Below are 23,550 nucleotides of genomic sequence, written 5' to 3' on the forward strand. Positions count from 1 at the left end.
GCTTCAGCTATATCCGTAGATATGGGCTACGGATATAGCCGAATGACGACAGTGGTGTGCTTTAGGTTTTAGAATTAGTTTTACTACAGAGGCAGCATCAACAAAAGCCTTTCATTCTTGAGCTTCATTTGACATTCACTGAAATGCTGTTTCGGAGCAGAATGGTGGCAAAGAACTCTTGGCACAGCAGTTCCACCACTGTACATTGACTCCACTTGCAGCTTGTGAACAACAGGTGTACGAGCAGTACTTTCAGGCAACAGCCAAACTAAATGAACAGCACCAAATTGTTTGTCATGAACTTTAATAGGGACAACATATTTACACAGGTGTGCATACTGTTCTGACATAAGAATGTAAGCCAAGGACAATGAAATTTTGTACATAGCATGTTGGAAAAAAAAAAAGCCTGTACTGAAACTGCACTCCTACCAAAAAAAAAAAAAAAAAAAAAAAAAAGATGTGACAGCAAAGTTTGAAGGACAGGACTAAAGCAGAAGCAAGGTTGCAGTTTGTTTCCAGCACAAGTCAAATCTGAGGTGCTATAGAGAAATGGAAGTATTTCCACTATAATTTGAGAGGGTGGATACATGAAAACAGTCCAGCACAACTGAATTCATTGGAACAAGGCAGCTAAGTCGTCACTCTGGTGATTTGCTTCGAGACTTTTCTCCTCGGCTTTCATCGATGATCTCGTAAGGTGATCTGTCACGGCTTTTGCCTTTGCTGCCAAGATGTGATGACTGGGAGCGAGATCGGGACCTGCTGTAAGACCTTGATCTGAAAAATTACCGAATACAATGCAGCCTTGGAAGCTTGCAAAAATGATATGAAAAGAGTAGGGGTGAATGAACAGTAATTGTCAGGACCAAATAGAATACTTTAATAATGAACTGCCATTGCAATTATTGATATTCACATCCCAGCACACTCCCATTAACAAGTTTGTGATTACACTGCATGTCAGTGTTATTAAAAGCACAAAGAGCATCAGAGGCAAATACGCAGGTTGTTTGCATACTCAGCACTTAATGGCGAGTGCTTCACTACACAACTTCTCATGCGTGATGTCTTATGGATGCCAGGATTAAATTTCTCTCTTAGCAGGCCCAATATGAAATATTAGAAAACTACAAAAATATTCAGATGTATGAATAGCAACTATTAGATTCGAAGATCAAATGGAATAAGGCAACATTCAATTTGTTATTCAAATATTTGCACACCACTAGAAGCAAGACATGTTTCACACCAACTCAGCTGGTGTCAGTAACCTAAAGCACACAATTACAGAATGCCACAGATATGGTCCTCATTCATACACTTTACCGGGTATGATGTCACTAAACCCCGGCACGAGCAATGGGATCAAAAATGGCACCTAAATTACAAGAAAAATATCAAGTGCAGTGTCCATAACGTAAAGAAATCTCAACGCTAGACAACCTAGCTACGCACTTCCAAGCTATGTACAGTAAAGTCTCGTTACTGTGAACACCACATTAACTAACTTCTTAGATTTACGATTTTTTTAAAAATCCCTGCTAAAATGCCTATATGTTTAATGTAAAAAACTTGAAGCCCCACGAATTTCTAACGTATATTTAATCCAGTAATCACCAAGATGCTTCGTTAGTGCTAATTGCCGTTGATGTTTTCATACCGAATCCCTGAGGCTTACAAGTCATCATCCGCAGCAGCCATGCGCCGGGGAACCCATTTCAACGGGTACATCCCCAGCAGCATCATATATGGAAATGTTCGGACTCTCCGACTACGTCGTAGGCCTAGCGTCACCACATTGATAGCAATCGGCAGGAGCTGAGAAGTTATCGGTGCTGCGATTGTGTTGTGCGTTCGCTTTGCTGACAATGAGCTCTCTTGGCCTCTGGGTTAAAAAGAAGCTATGCCAGTTTTCGCTTAAGGGGGGACACGTAGGTCCTAAAATTTTTTTTAATTATTTTTGGTTGAATCTTTATAAACTCCACTGTCCGGGGTAATTTTTCGTGCTGATTTCAGATCTGTAATTAGATTTTTGATAGCTGTAGCAGTTAAAAAAATATTGAGGTCTGAAGTCAAATTAATTTCAAACTCGTTACGGGGCTTTTTGATTCAGTCTTGCTAAACCAAAAACTAAATGCATGACACCATTGCTAAAGGCCTACTGTAGAGGGTGATGCTATATTCATTTGGGAGCATTTTGCGGACGAGAAAACAATCTTGCATTCATTATGAACATTTTTTTTCTAATTAGCAGCGATTACTATACCTGAATGTAATTTTCATGACGGTGCAAGAGTAATAAAAGTAGCATCACCCCCCAGATCATTTTAATACGAATAAAATGATACCACCCTTGTCATTTTTGGGCAAAAACAACTCAGAAAAAACACCCGTAAGGCGGAGTACAGTGTGCAAAAACATCGAACTGAAATTAACGCATTTGAAGTTTCAAACAAATGTAGCTTTGGTGAAGTGAATTTACAGCAATACAAATGGCACCATTTTGAAGCTCTATGTTTTGTAAGAATGGCCATACTAAATGTGTGACTGCACACTCAAAATAATAGCACACTGGCCACTGAACTAGCACAAGAAACTTTATTAGGCACCATGCTCTGCGAAGAGCATGGTGCCTGGGTTTCAAACCGAAGTGTAGAACTCTGTGTGGGCATGAATATAGTTCCAGTGTTGTACATGCAGGCTGCCTGATTGATAGCGTCTCCATTACAATCAGTGAGGCATTTTTTTTTTTTCATTTGGTAGAATTGACCATGTTACTGTATGAAGGCCCTGAGTGTAAGTAGCCTTCCAAGTCATCTTCACCTAACAACGGCTTTGGAACTTAGGAACAGAGAGCCAGTTATAGATATGCAGCTGCTAGGTGCTTTCCAGAATTGTACTTTTGTATGATGCCTCAATCACTTCTGCAGCCAGGTGTGTGCCAGCCCAAGGGGCCTAGTGCACAGAGCTCATGATGAGGTTCTCTTTATGGAGGGGTGGTATGATAGATATTGCTACGAGCTATCGTGACAATATGATAATAGAGTGAACGCGCAATGCGCTTGGTTGCGAGTCCGAAGTGCCGATGTGCGAAATTGCATAGCTGCAGATACAAGGAGCTGACGCGCGATGTGCTCAGCCGCGTAGTTCAAGGTGCCGATGCGCGAAATTCCTAGCCGTGGGCTCGAGGAGTCTACCCTCGATGCGCTCATTAGCGCAGCCCGAGGTGCCGACGCGCTAAATGCCTAGTCGCGGGCTCGGGGAATCGACACTCGATGTGCTCATTCGCGCAGTCCCACGTGCCGACGCGCGAAATTCCTAGCCGTGGGCTCGAGAAGTCGACCCTCGATGCGCTTGTTCGCGCAGTCGGAGGCGCCGATGCACAAATTGATTAGTTAACGGTCCGAGAAGTCCGCATGCAATGTGCATGATCGCCGAGTTGGAGACTCCCAACGCGCGAAATGTTTAGCCGCGTTTCCGAAGATTGCGTGCGCGATACGAATTTGTCACGAATTCGAAACACCGAGTGCTGAAAGGCTTAGCCACAATGCCCAAGGATTCCGCACGCAAATCTTCGTCGCGAAGTCCGCGTCGCCGATGCTCGGAATGCTTAGCCGCAAGTCTGAAACGTCCACAAGCATAGGAATTGGCCACGCTACTGCGATGTCCGCGTAGCCCCCGTTTTGACACGCAGAAATTACGGAGAAAGGAGACATCAAACACGCGAGGGGAAAAGAGCCAAGCAGACGACACGAGTGCCGGACCAATGGCGAACTGCGCTGGAGTCACGTGGCAGGTGCGGCCAATCTCAGACTCCGGCACGACCTTCAATCATTTGCTTTTGTGCGCTTGTTTCTGTATGGAAGAGATAACTGAAGCGGCAGATTTGAAGACGGAGAAATGCGCTTTCCAACGAGACCAAGTAGGCGGCGCTCGGTCGCGCCATTCCGGAGATATTGTGGCGTGAAAAACGCTGTTCTTCATTTCCGCGAGATTTTTCGCCACCTTGGCTAATAAAACGAATTTTTTTGAGCACTTCTGGGTGGTTTACAGTCATGATATTTGGGTATCAGATAGAAAAAGGGTTATAGAAACTGAAAATGTGATTTTCAAAAAATCCATTTTTTTGGCCATTTTTCGCTATGTAAAACTCGCGTCCCCCCTTAAAGAAAAAGTGGATATTTTGACTCAGCTGAATGCTTGAAGAAAGCAAGTCGACCTGTGCAGGGAGCGCGATATTTCCCCATCGACAATGGCTACGATGCTCAAGGACCGGGAAAAGATCATGAAATTGCATCGAGTCGCAGCTGGCTCCCTCAAGGAAACACTTTCGGCTTGGCAACTACCAGAACGCCGATGCCGCCGTCCTCACGTGGTTTAAGGATGCCAGACAAAACTATGTGCCCTTGTCAGGCCCAAATTATTCACGAGAAGGCGCTACAATTCGCGGCCACCTTGGACATCTGCAGTTTCGATGCAAGTGCTGGATGGCTTTCCCGCTTCTGGCAAAGGAATGGCACTGCGTGGCAGGTTGCTTGTGGCGAAGAAAAGGCAGCAGATTCCAAGAGCGTGGTTGCCTGGCGGAACGAGCACTTTCAAGAGAACATACAGTCTCTCCAGACGACGTTTTCAACGGCATTCTTTTATCAGTTGTTGCCCGATAAAACAATGAACTTCAAAGGTGACAGGTGCAAGGGCAGAAAGAAATGTCTCCGCATATCGGTTCTGTTCTGCGTCAACTCCACAGGCACGGAAAAACTCAAGCCGCCAGTTGTTGACAAGCCTGCTAAGCCGCACTGCTTGGAAAATGTCTCGTTGCCTTGAGACTACTAAGCCAACAAGAAAGCGTGGACGACGCGAGGATTGTTCACTCAGTGGCTGCAGCAGCTCAACGACACAATGAAGACAGAAAAATTCTGATCGTTCAACTGCTCGGCGCATATCATGAACGTGCGATGGAGCAATGTGCAAGTTGAATTTATGCCCCCGAATTGTACTTCTTTGCTCCAACCTTTGGACCAGGGCATCAGATGTGTGAAGGTCGAATTTAGGAAGCGCCTTGTGCACCGTCTCCTGATCAATATTCAACTGAAGCTGCCCACACAGGTAAACATCCGTCAAACGGCAGAAATGCTTACAGGGTCATGGTGGAACGGTGAAGGCAGGCACAATCTGCAACTGCTGGGGAAAGGCAGGCCTTTTAAAGGCTTCACCTATGCCACAAGACTGCAAGGACACAGAGGAGCTCAATCCAGAACTGTGGAATGAGCTTACCGAAAAGCTCCCCGTTGACACAGTGACCTTCGATGATTACATTGACAGAGACAGCCACGGAGCTCACCAACTAAGACATCGTGAATAAAGTGCGCGAGCAAGCAGATTGCAGTAGTGACGAGGACGATGCCGACACTGGATCAACACACGAAAAGGAAGAGACTGTGTCCAGCTGGCGGGCGCCATATTGAGCTTGTTTGGAAGCTGCTTTTTTTGTGCGTATTTTGCGCCAGTTCAAAATGGCGTAGGTGAGGAGGAACCGACCCTATCGCACCATTTCTGAAGGATGCGCCCATGCCGCTGATTGGCCAAAAAGCGACCCCCCCCTCTCCTATTGGTCTGGCGCCGTTTGGGTGCAGATTCTCGCGTGCTAGTCACTCTCGTGTACGCTGCATGTTTGTGCGGTTTTAATGCACTGCTGTGAACGTTTGTTCAGCCGCTCGCTTCTTGACAACATTCGTGTTTTTTAAAGGGGGGACACGGCAATTGAAATCGTAGAAATGGTCGAAATTTTCGATTTTCTTATTTATCGCGATCCTCGGACCTTTTACCTCATGTTGAAATATAAGGTACGCGGTAGAAAACAGCACTTTTCTATAGCGCCGTTATCAAAAATTGCGAAAAAAAACCAAGCCTTGGAAGGCGCCGTCGCACCGCCATCTTGGTGTCGTAAAGAGGAGAGATCAGAGCTCAAAATAGCCACAGCGCTGCATTTCTCCACCAGAAAATAAGACCACCAAACGCGAGCGAAAGAGGTATAAGCTGCATCGTGATTGGGCGCAGTAGTCACGCGGGGAACATGGAGCAACAGTGCCTTGCGCGTTCGGTCATTGTGCTTGACCATCGTGGCAGCCGAACTACCCTAACGCGCGTGTTCCGTGATGAGCCCCAAAGGAGGCAAGTTTTGAATGGCCCACGCGTACGGAAAACGACGAAAGGCGTGGAACAAAAGGCGAAAACTACCCGCAGAAGCGGATGCCACTGCCCGTGTCGACGAGGTGCAACCAGTGCCCGCGGTTGATAGGGAAAGCGCGTCTGCGTGCAGTGCTGATGACACAACCGTGGACTGTGGCGACGACGCGACTGCATGCGCTGGTGAAGGCGCACCCGCGCGTGGTCGTGACGGCAATGTGACATCGGCGAGAGCAGACGTCGTGTCAAATATTCAGCTGCGAAGTTCAGCTCCAATTCTCGCGAATGAAGAGATTGCGAAACGAGCGGAGACAAGAGCGGATGTTTTGAATGCGCTGTCATCTACCTCTGCAACAAAGAGGAAATTTCAGCTTTTGAAAGAAGAGTGTTGCCGAAGTGGTTCCAGAGTCATCATTTTTCATTGTATATAGCTCTTAAACGAGCTGCTATCTGCAGCAAGCTGCAATCAGTGCAGGAAAACATCAATTCGTGTTGAAACTGGGCCATATCTTGGGCTTGTGACTAAAATGGAACTGTTGTGTGACGACTGTGGGGTGATAAACAAAAAGTGGTCATCCCAAAGATGTGCTGGCACTCAGAAGATAACCCTTTTGAGGTGACCGTTCGTGCACTGAGAGCTGTGCAGTCAGTAGGCAAAAAGCAAGCCACACTGAATGATGTTTTCTCCCACATGGACATTTCTTATCAAGCATTGCATCACAAATACTATGCAAGGCTGCACCATAGGCATACTCACCCTGCCACTGCCTCAGCAGCCATGACAATAGAGTCCGAAAGTGCACAGAAGGTGCGAGAGATCTACAGAGAACTTGGATGCGCCCCAGGAAACATTGATGTGATCTATGATGGCACTTTGATGACAAGGGGCCACACAAGTCACATTGGTGTTGGCTGTGTTATTGAATTACATTCTGGCCTTGTCTTGGACCACTGTGTCCTCTACTATTATTGCCATGGATGTTCTCTTGGCCCCAAGCCTGGATACAGTACTTATTCAGAGTGGCATGAAGAACACCAACCACAATGAAAAAAAAAAAAAAACACCGAGGCAAGTGCAGGGCAAATGGAAATAATTGCAGCAAAAACAGGTTTCAGCAGTCTTCAGAAACACCAGCTCCGTTACACAAATGTCCTTTGTGATGGGGATAGCCACACTTATATTGCCCTGAGTGAAGAGAAGGTGTATGGTTTCATACCCATACACAAACAAGAGTGTGTGAATCCCGTGAAGAAAAGAATCGGAACTGCTTTGCGCAACCTTGTTGAGAAAAACAAGAGCAAGGACCGTGAGCTCAGCATGAGTGGAAAGGGCCGCCTAACGCAGGGTTTAATTAAAGAACTCAAACTATTATGGCTTAGCCATAAAAAGTAACCCAAATGATGTGCTTGCTATGGAAAAGGCCATAATGGCTACTTGTCACCGTGCAACATTGACCGATGATGAGCCGCATCACGAGCACTGTCCCACTGGCGTGAACTCTTGGTGCAAGTTTAATTCTGCGGTGGCCTCAGGTCAACCAGCCCCTGCACAGAAGCTGCAGTTTCCTGCACATGTTCAAGCAGCACTCCTGCCTATATATAAGCGTCTATCTGCAAGAGAACTCCTCGAAAGATGCCAACAAGGCAAAACGCAAAATGCCATAGAGTCGCTGAACAATGTCATTTGGTCACTCCAATCAAAAAATCAGTTTGCTTCACTCCTGAGTATTGAAAGTGCTGTGGCAGATGCAGTTTGCTGTTTCAATGCTGGCTGTGAAAAAGCACAGCAAACAATTACATCGCAACTGGTATACAGTCCAGGATCGTGCTCACTGCGGCGGGCTGCTGAAAAGGATGCAGACGTATCAAAAAGGCAACGAAGGCACATGAAACTGCTGTAAAAAAGCGAAAAATTATCTCAAAATGTAAAGAAAATGTGTCCTCACTGCCAAAGGACTACGTTCCAGGCGGGTTTTAGGTGCTCACAGTAAATATTTTGATGTTTCCAGCAAATAAAACTTTGAGCCCCGTTTTCTCAACTTTCACTTTTTGTGCAGTTGCTTTCAGTAATCCCAGTGCAATTTCACAATGAATGAAGACAATCACCGTCTTTCGCACTTAGATCGTGAAACATTGATGAGTGCAATAAAGCCGCCCATTTTCATCTGCACCGCATAAAAAAAATTATAATGAGTTTTTTGCAAAGGTCGTTAGTAAGACAACATGCACAGAAAAGTTCAAGAAAGCTTTTGTGCTTATTTCTGCATTTAAAAGATAAACCAATAGCTTTATTGCACATAAAGGGCTTTCTTGAACATGCTGGCATGAAAATCCTGACGAACTTATGTGTAATCAACTAATTAAATTGGGGGATGACCATTAGAGGATGTCAGGTGTTCGTTCTAACTCAAGAACTATAATAGATAGCTCAAAACTGATTTCAGTTATGATATCAGCATAAGAAATCACACCTGCATGACAACTTTTGTCAATTTATTCCCATAAATGATTTAAAAAATTTTGATTGCCACGTCCCCCCTTAAGGGGGGACACGGGTCTTTGTGGCGAAAAAATCACGAAAGAAAATAGATCTTCTGAAAATGAAATTTTCGAATTTTACAGCTAATACAGTAGAACCCCGCTGTTACGTTCCTCACTGCTGCGTTTTCCCGGCTGCTACGTCGTTTTCATCCGGTCCCGGCATAGCTTCCATAGGATCCAATGTATAAGGAACCCCGCTGTTACGTCGTAGCTGTGAAAACGTTCCCGCATGATACGTCGCAACTTAGCCCCCCGAACCCGCCTGGGCTAAAGTAGGCAACGCGCTCCAACCGCCATTTTGGCTTTTGACGAGTTTTGGCCGGGCTTGGCTATGGAACTGGCTGCAAGAAGCCGCACGCCAGTTCTAGAGGCCGCCATCGAATTGGCGTGCGGCTTCTTGCAGCCAGCTCCATAGCCAAGCCCGGCCAAAACTCGCCAAAAGCCAAAATGGCGGTCACATACGACGACTACGTCGCCGTGGATGTTGTTGTCGGGACGTCAGAGTGTCAGAGCATCGCCGAGATCGTCGGGATCTCGGTCGCGAGTGAAGTCGCAGACTGCGATGCACGAGCCGCATGATTCCGGGGAGTTGCCAAATCGTAGCTTTCGAAAAGCCGTTGCGGCTCTGGACCTCCTCCACAGGTACGTCGCACCTCACAGCGACGCTGACAGCAATGCGGCCTTCCAGGCTATTGAGAAACGTGTGGTGATTTCTAGCGAGCGAAAGAAACGGCAAGCCACAATTCTGGACTTTTTTTTAGGTCCTAAGCGCACTCTGTGGAAATAAATTGTCTATAGTTGAAGCTGCACTTTTTTTCATTCATTTTCGGAGCTTTCCTCACTGTTGCGTTTTTTTCCCCCCGGTCCGGTGAAAAACGTATGAACGGGGTTCCACTGTATTCCTTTAATTCACCAAGTTTCAAATCTCGGGGAAGAGTATTTCCTCCGCAATGTCAAGTTATAACATCACTGTGAGCTGAATTCTGCGCAAAAACAGCCCTTTTTATCGCGGCCATCTTGGTCTCGTTGGAAAGAGGAGCCTTCCTTCTTTAATTTCCCGCCAAAAGCGACTCCGTCGGTACGCCAGTGACGTTGAAATCCGGGGAAGAAAAAAAGCCCGACCGCGCGATCCGATTCGTTGACTAGCGCACGTGACCAAAAACGCGTGCTGTGGTTGGCTGCGCGAGGTTCCCATTGCCTGCTCCACTCCGCAGGCGACGCGACAGCGCGTCTCGTAGGTTTGTTGGCACACGCCCAACGATGTCCAGTCCACCGGGGAAGTTCACCACGAGGCACAAGTTTGGCAAAGGAAGCGATCAGCTTATAATTTTCAAAAGCGCTCCATTGCTTCTGAAAGCATCGAGAGTAGCTCGCCGCGAACCGCAAATGATGCCGAAGTAGGCCTAGCCAGCTCACAAATTAGTGAAATCGTTACGGACAGCAGCCGCGTTCGGCGTGACACTGCAATGTTGCAGCGTGCGGATTTTTTGCAGAGGGAGATGAATGCTCAAAAAGTTCTTGCGTCAACGCCAGCAACAAAGCGGGTGTTGGATTTGTTCACTCGCGCCGAGGCAGGCTTCGTAATCCTCAGTAGGACTCCGTGAATGCACTGATGTCGTTTGTCAAGTGCAAGGTGTGCGGCGGCAGCGTCGCAGGAGGCAAAAGCGAACGGTAATCTGTCCTCGCCATAAAGATCGTTATCACATGCGCGTGTTGCGGCAATATCGCCTCGGAGTGGAGGTTGACCCGCGTGAACGACAACCTTGTCTCACACGCGATGCAAGCCACCGGGAATCTGCGAAAGGTGCCAAACGATGTTTTTGCCGTATTTGGGTGGCCGTGGTCAGGGCGACTACTTTCCTGGTGGCTTTTAGCCACTTTCACTACAAAATAATGCAAAATTATTTCTGTACTTTTGATTAAGGTGAATGTATTCCTTTTTTCTCGTTTTCTCGAAACATCGACTTTTGACTTGATGATTTGCCGCGGCGATATCTCTGCCTTCAAAGCAGATAGAGCCATAATTTTTGTTGTGGCTTGTAGCTGAGGGTGCAAAGTACACAATGGTAGGGTGAGATTTTGGAATTTATGCTTTAAAAATTTTCAATACTGCTTTAGATCAGACAGGGGGGTAGCCACAATTCGAACAGTAAAGATTGAATTGCTATAAAATTGCTAATATTTGACGTATCAAAATAGTATTCCCACCTTTGTGTTTCTTATGTTTTTTAGTACCCAGACATGTGCCAATATGAATTTTGTAGCGCATTTTCCCCCCTATTGTTTGTGCAAATTATGTACAATGAATTTCATTTATCTTCAGAACTAAATGGCCTATTGGAAAAATAATTACATATTTGAAATCAGCACAAAAGTCTTAACAAGAATGGAAAGTTTCATGAATATTGATGGAAAACATCATGAACATTATTTGAAGAGCAGTGTCCCCCCTTAAGCGTCTTTTTCGCCGCGCGAATGACTGGAGGAAATCGTCATCTGAAGACTACCGTATTTACACGATTGTAAGTCGACCCCTTTTTTAAAATTTGAGTCTGAAGTTGGGGGGTCGACTTACAATCGAAACCAAAACATGGCCCCGTAAAAAAAACAGAGATACCAACGAGAGCTACAACGTAGTTACAATTTTATGTTTGCTCTATGGTCCTACCCGTATCTTTTCGCTATCCCGCGTGTTTGCTTTTCGGAAGGGTTTTTCAACATTTTCGAGAGTCTTACAGTGCATGCAACACTCATGGGGGGTGTCGATAGTTGATGGAAGCGTCGCTGTTCCCATTTGCGGCAGCACCCTTAGAACGGCGGCGCTTGCGGGGAGTATCGGTAGTTCATGGAAGAGCAGACACTGTTCGCGGGTTTCTCTCTCTGTTTAAAGGCATTGGCATTGGTTTGACCAACTTTTTGACGCGCTCCACTTGACTGCCGGCTACGTGCTACTTCTATGCTTCCCCGGTCGTCATGAGTGCTGCAGGCCCACTAATCTTTCGGCACTCGTTCACAGCAGCGTTCAAGAGGGCTGCCATCCTTTACGCCGAAGAAAGAAATCACTGCGCTGCGGGCCGCAATTTCGATGTTTCTAAACGGGTGGTGCGAGAGTGGCGACTGCAGCGAAGCAAAATTTTCACCCTGTGGCGGCAAGTGAGAAATTTTTCCACGCGCCGAAGTCTGGACGCTTTCCGGAGCTGTAGGCTAAGCTTGCGACAGCGTCGCTGAAATGAGTGATCGGTCCCTGCCAGTGAAGTGTGACGTGGTCATGAAACAAGCCCGGACCTTCGCCTTAATTTTAAGGTTCTGCTCTGCCGTGAGTACGAGTGGCTGGCGGCAGAAGACTGCGAAATTACGCCAACCGGACCTGTCAAAAGAGCCTCCCTGACGGCTGCGTGTGGTTGGGTGCATTTGGCGTGGGCTGCTGTTCTGATGTCCTGGTGCGGTCGTTTGCCAAATTTGAAATTTCGCTGGACCACGACGCGCCGTGGGACCGCAGCAACGATGACGATGGCAGCACTAGTGAAGACGAGTAGTCCAGTGACCATGTCAGCTACTAATAAATTTTCGTTATCGAATGCGCCTTCGGTTTTTTTTTTCCCCAGTCAAGCGATATGAGGGGTCGACTTACATTCGAGTCGTACAATCGTGTAAATACGGTACTACGCATCAAGCGTTCGGCAAGGCGTGAAGGTGGCCGTGGAATGCACGACAGAAGACTGATAGGCCTGTCATGCACCCGGAGTTGCCGGTTGCTGGTCTGCCTGAAGATACTGCCAGATCGAGTTCCGAGCTGCAACTCTACGTCTAGCATCAACATTTCATCCACCCACACCTTGCGTGTTGGCAGACCGTGTAGACACAGTTTCCTTCACAACTGAAGGAAGTAGCAAGCGCACAGCGATTGCCGATAAGGCGAAAACGCACCTGGTGTTGCAGTCTCCAACGGAGGGAAAGTTTGAGCTGCTGGGTGTTGACACGAAAGAGGATGTCAACAGCAGCAGAACAGAATTTGCGGTCGTGGATTTATTCGTGGCACAAGACTTTTTTGGACTTGGCATGGCCCGTGTGCGGCAAGAAAACGCTGATGCTTTCGAAGGACCCCGCCAAGAAGCACAGGCTCTGTGCCAAGCTTGTGCTGGAGTGCTCCATGTGTGGCATGCGCGAAAGGATTATGGGAGGCTTCACATGTCCAACAAGGATCACACTAACAGAAATGCTTTGACAAACAAGCTTGCAAAGAGGCACAAGCCTGCAACAAACTGCCTACAGTCCTGGGCTTTTATAGGTCTAGGTGTGACCTGTGCTGAATGCACAATTGTGTGAGTGTGCAAGAGACACATTTCTTTTCAAAATTTGAATTTTGGGATTGTACGTTCCAAAACCATATGATATGATTCTGGATCAATTTTGACCACTTGGGAAGCGCTACAAGACAAGCACATAAACTTTTTTGCATTTCACCTCCATTGAAATGTGGCGACCACCCCTGGGATTTGATCCAGATTTTTTGTTCTAGCCATAAACTTTGTGGAAAGGACATAGTCGCCGACTGATTTTCCAGACTCCAAAAATTCTGACATGCTCGATTATTCGGTCTGCTTCGCGGCACTGCCATTCTCCCCATAGACCATAATGTATAACAACTGCCGAAAGTTCGGACACCTTGCAACCTCTTGTCTGATTTTTCGGAAACTCCTTGAGCCAACTCAACCGAGAGCACCATGCACCGACTGACCGGTGCATGGCTCGACTTGAACACCATTTTTGTTTTGATCAGAGCCTCCATGCTGCCCCGCGAAGTGGCGCTACTGCAAATCCCCGCTCATAATCATCGCTTCTGCCTGGTTCGATCGAGTGGCTCTACAGCAGTTCCGGTTTCAGCTTAGAAAGCCATGTCAAGACACTCCAGCAGCCGATTTGTTTCTTCGCACACGATGCTGCGAGTGGGCCACGTTTTTCGTTTGTGCGCCTGGTGTCTGCATGGTGGCGTTTGCTTTGTGTGCTATGTCGAGGTTACGGTGGTCCAACACGGCATACGGAAACATCGTGTCAAGTGTCTAATGGCGCCGACAGTGCCCTCGCAGACTGCGCTGATGCCGGCAAACGGGTGCCGGGAGGCCTAAGAAGATTTGTCGCCTTCTGATGTGCTCCCTACTGACGCGGAAAATTTTCTGCTGAGACCTGTGCAGTGGTTGCATTGCGATTCCGGACACCATCTCATTTGACAATTTCACAGGTGCCGACACTGCCATACCTGCCAACCTGGCGAGATAAAAATTGGGAGACCTTATTCGCGCCAACAATGCCAGGGGGTGGGGTGGAGGGGTGTTTGCATCACTGGTTAAACTTTCGGTGGCCTTACCAACTCTGTGAAACATGTTTTCCATCAGCGCTTTTCATTTTTCAAACCACAGACCACTGCATGTCCCACCTTTCTTCATTAAGAATGTCCTCTGGAAGACTATGCCTGTAGTGTGGCAAATTCAGCTTCAAGAGCATCTAACGCATCTTCAGCAGATTCACTGGCGTCTCGGAGCAGCAGCTGAGGGAAACTCTGAATAAAGAAACGAAGACTTTAGAGCGATGCCTGTGAAATTTCAGGTTGGCCACCTCCGCATTCTTCATAGTTGCATCTACATCCATAGCGCTCTGCCTTGTCGCATTTCGGAAATATTTTCCGTGGAATAGGCCAACGTAGTCGCTGACACTAAGGGGTAGGTTGTGTTCGACGAGGAATCCCGTAAACAGGCACTCCGCACGTATGACACTGTCGTCGCACTTGTTCCCGAGAAAGTTCACTATGTTGCCTTGCTGCTCAGTGGAACGAACATAGCTTTGATGCTTTGACATGGAAACGTGCAGTTTCAAGTTCTTTTCTTGATGTCAAAAAGCGCGGAAATGCAGAAGTTCGTAATAACTTTTGCAAATACCTTTTCTTTAACTTTGGTAGCGCCATGGCATCAAGCACACGAGAGCCAACACTAATCATACACAAAAGCAGCAGCAACAAGATGCACCATGGAGGAAGGCATGCATGAAATGCAAGAACTACATTGGCTCTGGCCAGCTTACTAGACGCTGTAGTCGGCTGCTTAGTCGATGATACCGATGGGGCTAGTGCTGCCGTTGTTGGTGATGCTGACGATTACGATGCGGCTGTAGATTCCGCGGTGCCGGTTTCGCAAAAACCATTATTGCGTGAACAGAGACCACTTTTCGGGAGATAAGATAGTGATCGTACAATTGGAAAGTTGTCAAAAATCGGGAGTCTCCCGGGCGAATCGGGAGGGTTGGCAGGTATGCACTGCTGTAGTGACATGCACAGAACTCGGCGACGGCGAGATCATTCGTCAGGTTACTGCTGCACCGCCGGACAATGACGAACCATGTGGTACGCTGCCGTTGCATGCGGAGCGTGTACAAGCAGTGACTGTGCTTTCAGCCGCCTATAGTGACCGTACGACCCTCTCCGAGATTCAGGCTTATCTGATTGTGCGTAAAAGGAACAGCGTGCAATGGCGCATTCACAATTTCTGCAAGCCTACTGCCGAGCCCGAATAAGTGCGTGGAAATAAGGGATTTCATTTTTTTTCCCTTAATCTGCTTTTTCGGAAACCTGTTTATTCAGGCATTTCCGCAGTCCCCGTGAGGTCCGAATAAACGGTCGGCGACTACTTTGTTGTGGCCATGAACTCGGTTTTGGAACCCACGTCTCCCCTTAACAAGCATGGTGTAATATGGGCACAAGCAAACATGAACAAGTCTCACTCAATGACCACGGAAACTTATCAGAACACTGCAGCGAGAAAGTGCACTAGCAGGAGCGAGCGAATAGACCTTTGTGCAGCCTCTTGCTTCAATGTGAACTAAGCGATAAGAACACAGCGTGGTGCACCTAGATGTGCAGACTGTCACCATCGCAGATGGCTTTCAAGATAGCGGCCATGCCTAGGCAGCCGCCGCTGAATTAGAGCACCTCTCCTGCTTGCGCTAGTCTCGCAGGCAAGTTTCGGGAACTCCGAACGCCCATGATGGCAACCCGATTTCTGCCAGTCTCCGCACCCGTGATCACTTTTCTTGAAATTACGGCATCGTGATAAATACTCGGCATGTCTTCAGTCAGCACTTCCATGCTGATAGAGCAAGCGCAGAAATCAGGAAGTAGACTGGACTTACCGAAGCACACGTACTAAACAGAACATAGAAGAAGCTACGGCAGCTAAGCTCGAAGCGCGTGCGAGGCATACATTTTGAAATACCAATGGTGATATGGTAACACAGATTTAGGGCTGCACTCTATTCTAACACGCACGCAGTTTTTTGGGGTAAATATGGCAATGAAAATGGCAGTGATGGTGCTTTGATCAATACCATTTCGGACCTGTGGTCATGGCAAGAAGTCCAGAAAATCAAACAGCAAAGGCAAGAATGTCTGAAATTTCAGACATTCGTATACATTGACACTCCGGGGTACCATGGCGGTGCCAAGAAGGCGTCTGAATTATCGGGCATGCTTGAAAAATCGGTCATTGACTGTAGTTGCATAACCCTACTGAAAATGTTGCATTGCAGTGAAAATACCCAACTTTTGCACAGTTCGACCACCACTGTATAAAGCAAAACTGCCACACACATGACCACTGGGGACTCTGTCCAAGGCTGCTCTGCCTACAGGCAGATTTCACAAGCTATTGAGAAGGTAACTTGTGGCGATTGAAATCGAAACACAGTCTTTCGGAGCCATCCCACTGTTTCAATATCTTAATGCAAAATTTCTGTACATTTGGAGAAATTTCCATTTGCCCCTGTGAAAGCCTAAAAAGATCCCTAGAGTTGGCAGCACTGCATAAATCACACAAGTTCTCTCTGCCACGGCTGCTCATTACTACACGCGAGTATTGCTAAAGCCAGCAATGCTACAAATGGGTTTTACTGTACTTTTTTTGATGTCTGTCCCATTTCTTGGCATTTGAATATTGTTTCAAGTGGTTTTGACTACTATCTGCAAATACAGGTAAATTTTCATTGAATTCTGTTTTTAACACAAATTATGTGTTTGCAATGCAATATTTTAAATTATCAAACGATTTCGTTATGTCCAGATTTCACTGTAGTCATTGGTGGCAGTTTTTATATGTGGCAAAGCACACAGGGTTTTCAACGGTGTTTCTCACATGGTAAATTGTAAAGCTTGACGCTATGCAAAATTGCATTGAAGCAGGGTCTGACTTCCTGTACTGACTACCAAAGCAGACGGGAAGTGCAGCAAATAGCAGGCTTATGTCTTACCTCCGGGGTGAGTAGCTCTGCCTCCTCCTGTCCCGTGACCTTGAACGAGATCGAGACCTGCTGTAAGAGTGCCTGCGGCTTCGCCTGCAAAGATGAACCCATGGACGTGGTTGTGACACGCGACCATTAAAGCTTTTCGGAAGCTTCTATTGAAACATGTGAGAAGAATCTATTGCTCCGCACCCAAGGAAACTATTTTGGTTATCCTCTGAGATGGATTATTCAGTCTGAAGCATTACAGGTGCGATTCTAAGTAGGCATATTTCACGTTAAATCAGAGCCATGTGGGTAAAAAGTCTGGACAAATATGTCCCGCTGTCTCCATAGGCTATTTCCATCACGTAGTGCATTACAAGAACTCATGTGCATGTACCTCCTCGTGGCTGCCTGTAAAATGATGACACTTGTGTACACAATAAAAGCATGTTTCCTTTGTGTTCACTAGGCACCCCTTTATTACAGCCTTTTCAGGGCTGCCTGGTATATTACAACAGCACTTTGAAAACACGCTTCACGGGAAGCCTCAAAGGCTACACATTCCTCTGTTACTCGAGCCAGTATTAGCGAGATTTTCATTCCCTTTCAATAAAATTACCACTAATTTTCCCTGATAGCACAAATATGCCACGTTTTTCCTGGGCATTTCCAGACTATTCAAGATACTTCAGAATTCCCGGTTGGTGGACACCTGTGCACAGGCACTGAACACATTACAACCTGTTGGTTAGATGCATATGTATTGCAGAGCAGTGAATAGAACTCATTTAGTGCAGGATTTTTCGGTTTTTGTAGAGATTGTAAAGCTTTGACAACACTTAAAGGGAGTCAAGCTAAAGTGATAAATTAGTGCTTGAGAAGATCTAAGACATCAACATTATTGCGAACAGAGCCTTACTAATAGAGAAATTGAGGCAAATGCAGGACATGATTAGACTCCCCCAAGACATACAAGCACTTGCCTGATGACAGAAGTATTCCCAGTTAAATTCTGTCACCAGTACTGAACTACTCGTTGCAAAAAACATCCTTGACCAAAAAGCAGCTGCAGCAGCGAATACGCCACTCTTTTGGCTCGGTACCGCCATCTGTCGGGTGCTGTTTTACTCGCCAACAGCAGAAACACTCCTCGTTTCTTAAGTCTGTTTGCAGAGTTTATGGCTTGTAGCAAACTGAATTTAACATTGTTTTGTGCCGAGCTTCACACACCCAAGCAGACTGCAAAATCTGCCAATGGCATGGCACGCTTACAGTCATGTCTCAGTCGGCGAAAGGAATTGCGCATCAGGACAACTTTTTTGCGGGCGCTTTCTCCATAATCATTCAGCACACAGAGCAGCTGTGGGGCGAAAATTAAATGACAAGTGCAGCTCTCAAACAAGACCAAGATGGCTGTGTCACGGAAAAAGACCCTTTTTTGCCAATTCATAAGTAAAAATACAGCTTGCCGACGTGATAAAATGCCATTACGACCAAAATATTTTTCCAGAGATGAGTGAAAATTTGAGGTAATACATCAGACACTGTAGAATAAAAAAATAATGCTTTCAAAAAAGTTTTCCCCAATGTTTCCGTCTTTAAGACCCGTATCCCCCTTTAAGGGGGGACGTGGGTCCTAAAAATATTTTTGAGTGGATCTTTAATAAACTCCACTGTCTGGGGTAATTTTTTGTGCTGATTTCAGATCTGTAATTTTTGATAGCTGTAGCAGTTAAAAAATATTGAGGTCTGAAGTCAAATTAATTTCAAAGTCGTTACGATGCTTTTTGATGATTCGTTCTTGCTAAACCAAAAACTAAATGCATGACACCACTGCTAAAGACCTACTGTAGGGGTTGATGCTATTTTTATTCATTTGGAAGCATTTTGCGGACGAGAAAACAATCTTGCATTTATTATGAACATTTTTTAAAAATTTAGCAGCAAGTACTATACCTGAATGTAATTTTCATGACTGTGCTAGAGTAATAAGAATAGCATCACCTCCCAGATCATTTTAATACGTATAAAATGATACCACCCTTGTCATTTTTGGCCAAAGATAACCCAGACAAAGCACCTGTAAGGCTGAGTAGTGTGCAAAAACATCAAACTGAAATAAACGCATTTGAAGTTTCAAACAAATGTAGCTTTCGCTGAAGTGAATCTACAGCAATACAAATGGCACCGTTTTGAAGCTGTTTTGTTAGAATGGCCATACTAAATGTGTGACTGCACACTCAAAATAGCACACTGTCCACTGAACTAGCACAAGAAACTTTATTAGGCACCATTCTCTACAAAGAGCATGGTGCCTGGTTTCAAACCGAGGTGCAGAACTTTAATTTTGTAGAACTGACCATGTTACTGTATGAAGGCCCTTAGTGTAAGTAGCCTTCCAAGTCATCTTCACCTAACAATGGCTTTGGAACTTAGGATCAGAGAGCCAGTTATAGATATGCAGCTGCTAGGTGCTTTCCAGAATTGTACTTTTGTATGATGCCTCGATCACTTCTGCAGCCAGATGTGCCAGCCCAAGGGGCCTAGTGAACAGAGCTTATGATGAGGGTCTCTTTATGAAGGAGGGGAGTGAGGGGGGGGGGGGGGGTTATGATAGATATTGTTAAGAGCTATCGTGACAATATGATCATAGAGTGAAAGCGCAATATGCTTGGTTGCGGGTCCGAGGTGCCGATGCGCAAAATGCCTAGCCGTGTAGTCTGAGGAGTCAACATTCAATGCTCTTGTTTGCGCAGTCGGAGGCGCCGATGCACAAAATGATTAGGTGAGGGTCCGAGAAGTCTCCGCGCGATTTGCATGATCGCCGAGTCGGAGACTCCCTATGCAAGAAATGTTTAACAGAGTGTCCAAGGATTGCACGTGCGATGTGCTTCGTCACGAATTCCGAAATACAGAGCGCTGAAAGGCTTGGCCGCATGTCCGAGGATTCCGCGCGTGAATCTTGGTCACGAAGTCCGTGTCGCCGATGCTTGGAATGCTTAGCCGCGAGTCTGAAACGTCCACAAGCGTAGGAATCGGCCACGCTACTGCGATGTCCGCCTAGCGCCCGTTTTGACACGTCGAGATTACGGCGAGTGGAGACGTTCGGACTCGTGAGGTGCAAAGAGCCAAGCAGACGACGCGAGTGCCTGACCAATGGCGAACCGCACTGGAGTCTCGTGGCGGGCGCGGCCAATCGCAGACTCCGTCACGACCTTCAGTCATTTGCTTTTTTGTGCGCTTGTTACTGTATGGAGGTCATCGCTGAAGCGGCAAATTCGAAGACTGAGAAATGTGCTTTCCAACGAGATCAAGATGGCAGACGCACCGTTCCGGAGATATTATGGCGTGAAAAACGCTGTTCTTTCTTGATTTCCACGAAATTTTTTCGCCACCTTGGCTGATAAAACATTTGTTAGAGCACTTCTATGTGGTTTATATGGATGATATTTCGGAGTCGAATAGAAGAAGAGTTTTAGAAACTGAAAATGTGTAAAAATATTTTTTTTGCCATTTTTCGCAATGTAAAACCCGCGTCCCCCTTAAACGCAGTGAAAAGGGCTCTTATTACAGGTCAGTTCTGAACAAGGTTGGCACTAGTCATTTATAGATGAATAGGAGAGGTGCACTTTCAGATAATGCAAGAAACTGGAGCATGACCTCTGGAGATGCAGTGACCACTCATTTGATTCTGTGTAGAGCCTTCTTTTGGGCTTGTCCTGAAGGCACTGGTCGCCAGGCGGATACCTAGATGGTGAACAGAGTCCAGTGTCTTTAAGGCGCTTGGAGTGGCAGACTGATACATTATGGCCCCTTAGTCTAAGCGTGTACATATAAAGCTTTTGTATAGATTCATGAGGCACTTCCCGTCACTACCTCATTTTGCACAAAACAGAATTTTAAGGACGTTCATTGTGTTGTGGCATTTGTTCTCAATGTAATTTATTAATTACGAATTATTTAAGCCTAAAATTTTTATTCGGCGTTCAGGCAATTGCTGTCCATGCAGCTCTATGTTAGAATCTGGGAATAGGCCTCTCATTCTTGAGACTAGGATGCAAGACCATGACAGGTTATAGAGATTAGCAGCGTGGGCAGTACCTTGCGATGAAGGTGCACAGAGAGCAACCACGACTGGCCCGGCGAACGGAGAATTGTTCGTCAGAACCGTCATCTGTTGAACCAGAAGTGTCGAGCAGAAGCCTTTGCAAATTTAAGCCTCTCCTATTATAGGTGCGTTGATATTGCTACTGGCTAAGGAGGCAGCAAGGAACTGCTGAGAAAGCGTACAGATTCATCTTTTCCATCAATATTAATAAAGCTTTCCAGTCTTGTTAAGATTTCTGTGCCGATTTCAAATGTGTAATTATTTTTCCAATAGGCCATTTAGTTCTGAAGATAAATGAAATTCGTATTTCATTTGCAGAAACAATAGAGGAAAAAAAGCACGCTACAAAAATTCATATTGGCACATGCCTATGTAGTAGAAAACATAAGGAACACAATGGTAGGAAAACTTTTTAGATATATCAAATATTTGTAATTTTATAGCAATTCAATCTCCACTGTTCCAATTGTGGGCACCCTACTGTCTGATCTAAAGCAGAACTGAAAAGTTTTAAAGCATAAAGTCAAAAATCTGTTCCTACCATTGTGTGCTTTGCACTCAGCTACGAGCCACAACAAAAATTATGCCTCTACCTGCCTTGAATGCAAATATCGTTGCTGCAAAAGGCCAAGAAGTGAAAAATTGGTCTTCTGAGAAAATGAGAATAAAGAAATTCACTTTTAATCAAAAGTGGAGAAAAAATTGTGCACTATTTCACAGTGAAAGTGGCTAAAAGCCACCAGGTATGTAGTCACTTTAACTAGGGCCACCCAAATGGCGTTTTCTGAAAGCATTCTGCATGTCCATAATGGTCTTGCACTTGGTTTGCGGCTACAACTGCTCGGCGGCGGTCCTTCACCATGCATTTCATGCTTGGTATTCCAGGGTTGAGATGCAGCTCTTTCAACATTGCTGCAGAGGTTGTCTCGCAGCTAGCGTTGAATTTCATCACTGCCTCAGCTACTGCGGCTTGCACGGTGAACAGTCCAGCATGCAGTTCCTTTGGAGTTAGTGCCCATATCAGCACTGCTGCCCCGTAGGCACCGCTCAAAGAGCTCTTCACTAGACGTGCTCATAAATTGGCAAATGTAGCAAAAGCTAAATTTGAAACTTCAAATGCGTTTATTTCAGTTCGATGTTTTTGCACACTGTACTCCGCCTTACGGGTGTTTTTCTGGGATGTTTGTGGCCAAAAATGACAATGGTGGTATTTTATTCATATTGAAATGATCTGGGGGGTGATGCTACTTTCATTACTCTTGCACCGTCATGAAAATTACATTCAGGTATAGTAATCGCTGCTAATTTGAAAAAATTGTTTATAATAAGTGCAAGATTGTTTTCTCATCTTCAAAATGCTCCCAAATGAATAAAAATAGCATCACCCCCTACAGTAGGTCTTTAGCAATGGTGTCATGCATTTAGTTTTTGGTTTAGCAAGACGGAATCATCAAAAAGCCCCGTAACGACTGAAATTAATTTGACTTCAGACCTGGATATTTTTTGAACTGCTAACAGCTATCAGAATTCTAATTACAGATCTGAAATCAGCCCGAAAAATTACCCCGGACAGTGGAGTTGATTAAACATTCAACCAAAAATAAATTTTTAGGACCCATGTCCCCCCTTAAGGAGCGCAGAAGCACATCCACCACGTTCCCGAGGCGCGGCACGTGCAAACAAGTTGGCGTCCCCCACTTCATGCGCCGGCATGTGGTGCTGTTGTCCCACTGCTTGACTTCCCGAAAGTGTAGCAGGAGCCTGGCACTGTTCCAGGTAACATGGGTCCTGAGGAAAGCTGCTTTGCAGCTCTGAAAGTTCACTCGAAGACAACCCGTCTCCCCCCATCCGCCTATTGTGATGGCGGTTGCAAGCCGCGAGGCAGCGATGGCCGTAATGCACCATGAAGCTCTGGAGACCATCTCTTTCGAGCTTCTTGCCACGGGCCGCAGCGCCCGAGTTGCTGCCGGCCCGTAATGACTTTATGTTAATTTCTTTGTACTCTCACTGTAAATAATGTAAATAAGTCTCCAGTTTTCATCTCAAAGTCCTCCTCAACCTCGGCCAACTCCTGCACCCAACGGCAAGGTCCAAAATCTGGGGGACAGCAATTGGGATTGTCCTCCAGAGTCCAAGAGCTGGATGCCAGCGGTGGGATCGTCCTCTAACTCCAATACCGCTGAAAACTTTCAGCGGGTGCTCGGAAGGCATCATCGTAGTGACACTAGCCAGACAAATTACATTCCTGGAAGCTACTAATGCAATAGCACTTGTATATATTCATACATTTCGTGGTGTTCTGTTATAGAACCAAGCTCATTTTGTTTTTTATGTTTTCTCAGAATCTAATTTTTGGCGTTTTTAAAACTTGCCGAAGTGCTATCTCAGTCTTCAGGGCACATTGAACCATAATTTTAGCAGCAGCATGTGTGTAATACACAACG

The 23,550-nt window shown here is 46.0% G+C and overlaps 1 protein-coding gene across 8 annotated transcripts in view; it reads right to left on the reverse strand.

The window, feature by feature from the left end:
* Positions 1 to 287: 287 nt before the first annotated feature.
* The window catches only part of LOC142565905 (uncharacterized), a 28,968-nt gene continuing 5,705 nt past the window's right edge, over positions 288 to 23,550 (reverse strand). For 3 of the 8 annotated variants that reach the window (XM_075676493.1, XM_075676497.1, XM_075676496.1), the window contains 4 exons: positions 20,659 to 20,745; positions 17,023 to 17,106; positions 12,658 to 12,876; positions 288 to 780 (listed from right to left, as the gene is read on the reverse strand). In XM_075676493.1, the coding sequence (XP_075532608.1) occupies positions 642 to 780; positions 12,658 to 12,876; positions 17,023 to 17,106; positions 20,659 to 20,745 (529 nt within the window). In that variant the 3' untranslated portion in view covers positions 288 to 641. The remainder of the gene's footprint in view (positions 781 to 12,657; positions 12,877 to 17,022; positions 17,107 to 20,658; positions 20,746 to 23,550) is intronic. The other 5 variants (XR_012824910.1, XM_075676494.1, XM_075676498.1 and 2 more) reach the window with 5 other exon arrangements.

The sequence above is a fragment of the Dermacentor variabilis genome, unplaced genomic scaffold, assembly GCF_050947875.1.
Source record: "Dermacentor variabilis isolate Ectoservices unplaced genomic scaffold, ASM5094787v1 scaffold_12, whole genome shotgun sequence".
NCBI classification, from domain to species: domain Eukaryota; kingdom Metazoa; phylum Arthropoda; class Arachnida; order Ixodida; family Ixodidae; genus Dermacentor; species Dermacentor variabilis.